The 4,690-nt window shown below is 37.0% G+C and overlaps 1 protein-coding gene across 1 annotated transcript; it reads left to right on the top strand.

The window, feature by feature from the left end:
* The first annotated feature begins 569 nt into the window (after positions 1 to 569).
* LOC130866168 (olfactory receptor 4C45-like) lies at positions 570 to 1,502 on the top strand. Its single transcript, XM_057757399.1, has one exon. The coding sequence runs from the start codon at positions 573 to 575 to the stop codon at positions 1,500 to 1,502; it is 930 nt and encodes a 309-aa protein (XP_057613382.1). The 5' UTR covers positions 570 to 572.
* The last annotated feature ends 3,188 nt before the right edge of the window (positions 1,503 to 4,690 follow it).

Consider the following 4,690-nt stretch of genomic DNA (forward strand, 5'->3'; position numbering starts at 1 on the left):
CCTGCCTCTGCCTCCTGAGTGCTGGGATTAAAGGCGTGCGCCACCACTGCCCGGCTGTTGGGTTTCCTTTTATTGAAAATAGATTCTTCCCTCATATAATACATCCAAACAACATTTTCGCCTTCTTCCACTCTCCTCCTAGCTCTACCACCACCTCCCCACTCTGCTCCCAGACCCATTCCACCTTATTTTCCTCTTCAGAAAAGAGCAGGCCTCCAATATCAATAATCAAACAGGACCAAACAGTATACAATAAGGCAAAGTAAAAGCACTCATATTGAGGCTGGACAAGGCAACCAAATAGGAAAAAAGGGGGTTCTTTTAGTAATTTTAATGTCCTGTCATTATTCCGTGAAAACTCATTAGAAATGATACAACCTACTTCTGTTCTTTATTACTGCATGGGACGTGATACTATCGGCAAAGGTGAGAAGTAATACAGCTACATCAACTTCTGGGACCAGAAGTAATGAGATGATGGAGTATTTCAGTGTTTCTTTTTAAATATCATCACTGAGACACCCTATGGTTTCTTTTCAGATGACCATATGCTCAGAGCCTGAACAAAACTGATGGAAAGGATGAGCAATGTCACAGAATTCATTCTCCTGGGCTTGACTCAAGATCCAGATCTGAAGAAACTCTTATTTATTGTGTGCTTAATAATCTATTTGATCACACTGGCAGGTAACACACTCATCTCAGTCACCATCTTCATCAGCCCGGCCCTGGCTACTCCCATGTACTTTTTTCTGTCCTACTTGTCCATCATAGATGGTTTCTACTCTTCTTCCATAGCACCCAAAATGATCTATGACTTGATCTCTGAGAAGAGCAGCATATCCTTCAATGGCTGCATGACCCAGCTTTTTGCTGAGCATTTTTTTGCAGGAGCTGAAATCATCTTGCTGATTGCCATGGCCTATGATCGTTATGTAGCCATCTGCAAGCCCTTGCACTACATAACCATCATGAGCCGACCTTTGTGTGTATTCTTGGTGGGAGCTGCTATAATTTTGGGATTCATCCATGGAGGAATACAGATTTTATTTATGGCCAAGTTACCGTTTTGTGGCCCAAATAACATCAACCACTTTATATGCGATTTAATACCACTTCTCAAGTTGGCCTGCACTGACACTCACACTCTGGGGCCCCTGATTGCTGCCAACAGTGGGTCACTGTGTTTCCTTACTTTCTCTATGCTGGTTGCTTCCTATATAGTCATCCTTCACTCCCTGAGGAATCACAGTTCAGAAGGACGTCGCAAGGCCCTGTCTACCTGTGCTTCTCATGTCACTGTTGTTGTCTTATTCTTTGTACCTTGTTCATACCTGTACCTAAGGCCTATGACTTCCTTCCCCACTGACAAATCCGTGACTGTATTTTGTACCCTGGTAACACCTATGCTGAACCCTCTAATCTATACCCTCAGAAATGAGGAGGTCAAAAAGGTTATGAAGAAGCTCTGGGGTCAAATGTGCAAAGCTGGTGATCCATAAGCCTGGTGATTTGTGTTTTTAAAAACAATGTCTGATGCTGTTTCTTGGACATTTTTTTCTCTTTCTTAAATTAATAAAACTTAAGATAGTCAATTTTCTTCTGCTTCAAAGTTTAATTGGCATAATTACTATATTTATTTATGATGTTGCTTCAATACAATAAACAAAGTCAGTATTCAAATCAGAATAGCAAGTTTTTCAACCCCGTTAAAAATATTTGTCATCCACTTGTGTTGAGACTCTTTAACTCCTCTGTTGTTCTTCATAAAATACATAACAAATTGTTGTGAGCATAGTCACCTACTGTATTTAGAACCGACTGTTGCTAAATAAGTGTAGTTTGGTTCCTGTTATCTAACTTCATCTTATTCTTCCTCTTTTCCAACCAGCCTAGCGTCTGTGACTATTTTACTCTCAACCTCAGTGAGATCAAATGCTTTGACTTTGATATATTAGTGAGAATATGCATTGTTTGTCTTCTTGTGTTTGTGAAACATTGTATGTAAATGTGTGTATCTTATTGCCAAGACACACACAAACACACACACACACATATGTATTCACTATCATTTCCATTCAAATTCCAAATTCTATTTTGGGGAAATGAAGAAAACATTGTTTTAAGCACTTTTCCAGCCCACAAGACTGTTGTACATAAAAGTTTCAAGCATTGCTATTCTCTTTCCATTTCTTTGCATGTTTTCCACAAAGTTTAAAACTGAACTTTTACTTTATTTCAAGTCTGTAGTCTTTCATTTCCTTGTCTAACATGAACCAAGCTCCAATTAACATCAGTTACTATTCATCACATATCATCTCTCCTTAACTGGGCATAGCCTAAGCACAAGTGCTCATCTGGGGGCAAGGAAACAGCATCAGGAAGGTGTAGATGCCTAGGCTGCTTTGTTAAGCTGAAGAATGAACACTTTACACCCAGAGTGTAGTCACCACCTTTTAGGCCAGCAGAGGCTTTACAAACTTTTTAGCTGTATCTGATGTTATATCAAAGAAGCAGTAATTGAAGAGTAGAGAGAAAAAATAAAAGCAGTTGGAGAGTAAAGAAGTCATGGTGGTGAGATGTGGAGAGATCCGCAGAAAGACTAACTCAGACAGGATGTGTCATGAGTGCAGACGTGCTTCAATGTGTGGAGACACGGGAAATTCTTAGCAATGGGAGCAGACTTGCAACAGAGTATCTTGGATTTTTTTGAATATTTATTTTTTATTTTATGTGTATGTGTTAGTGTCTGAATGGGTGCATGTGTACCACATATATGCCTGTTGCCTAAAGTGGTCAGAAGGAGGCTTTAGATTCTCTGGGAAACGGAGTTACAGGCAGCTATGAGTTGCCATGTGGGTACTGGTAACTGAATCTAGGTCCTGTTGGGAGAGAAGTAAGTTCTTTTAACTTCCAAGTAATTTGTCAAGCATTAAAATGCCTTGTTTTGAGAGAAAAGACAATCGTTATTTTCTGAGCCTTGATAGGCAACATCCTAACGAGTACCAGGTCTCTTTAATTTTATTTTTGCATTTGTATTAATCATATATAAATGTGCTCACATGTGGAAAAATCTTCTCTTATTTTCTGTGTCTTGAATAAAGAAAACCCTATGATGAATTTGATAGCATTTCTTCAATCATGTTTGATATACACAAACAGAAACCACAATACTCAATAATTTTTCATATTAATATTATAGCATGCACATATATATACACATACACTTATGATGCACATACATATTCACACACACATCTATATACATATAAACATATAATGCATACAATATACCTACACACATGTATAAATATACATATATACATTTACATACACATATAGACATATACATTCACATATACACATATATATTCATGTATATACACATATATACACACACATACACATACTGTTTCTTTGTTCATTTGTTTGTCATTTTATTTCTGGTTTTTTTTTTTTTTTTTTTGGTTTTTCAATACAGAGTGTCTTTGTGTAGCACTGGCTGTCCTAAAACTTCCTCTGTAGACCAGCCTGGCCTTGAACTGAGGAATCTGTTTGCCTCTGCTTCCTGAGTACTGAGACTAAAGTTGTGTAATACCACAACCCAGCTTATTTCTGTTTTTTATTTCACCAAGATCTGGCTATGTAACCAGGATGCTCTCAAACTTAAGATCCTCTTATCCCTACTCCTAAATGCTGGTATTACAGTTATACACCAATATAACTAATTATATCTGTGTTCAACCTATTTTTTCAGTCGATATTGCTTTCCAGACCATCTCTGTTGGTGCACATAGACCTGATTTAATTTTCTTTGAATTACTATAAAATAACTAATCATATCTAGTGTATATTATGAAAACATTCCCCTACTTGATTGTTTATGTCTTGTTATTTTGTTATTGTTGTTTATGTCTTGTCTATTTTTTGAGATTTGTTTATTATGAATACAGTGTTCTGCCAGTATATATGCTTATTTGACAGAAGAGGGCACCAGATCTTATTATAATGGTTAGGAGTCACCATGTGGTTTCTGGGAATTGAACTCAGGACCTCTGGATGAGAAAACAGTGCTTTTAAACTCTGGGCCATCTCTCTAGCACCTCTGTCCCAAAATCTATTATTTGTTACCAAAAGAAAAAAAGACAGTTCTGTGGTGAATACAGTTGTTTGTATTCTGCACGTATATGCATGAGATTTTTTTTTAAAAAAATACCTATAAGAAAATCAAACAGCTTGACTTCTGTATTTGATAAATATCATCAAATGGCTTTCCATAAAACTACGTCACAAACAGAGTGTCTGATAGCTGCTAGTCCTCGTCCTTGGCAGCACTGACATTGTCATATATTTTAGTCTTATGCTGAGGTTGTGCATCTTTGACTATATATATATATATATAAACTATAAAATGTATTAATACTTTTTAAAAGTAGAAAATATTATCATTCACTGCAACATGAGTAGACGGAAAAAAGATAATGCTAAGTGGAAGAAACCATATACATGAAGGTAAGTAAGATATGATCTCACTTGGACTTATAGACTTTTGTCGATTATTCATGATCACCACAGCAATAAGCATAGGAACTAAGACGGAGAATCTGGTTTGTCTCCAGAGCCTAGCTCTTGGCCTGTCTGAAGTAGTGTGAAAGCAATATTGCCAATGTCACAAAGGATAATGATGGAT

This window comes from Chionomys nivalis, chromosome 25 (genome assembly GCF_950005125.1).
Source record: "Chionomys nivalis chromosome 25, mChiNiv1.1, whole genome shotgun sequence".
NCBI lineage: Eukaryota > Metazoa > Chordata > Mammalia > Rodentia > Cricetidae > Chionomys > Chionomys nivalis.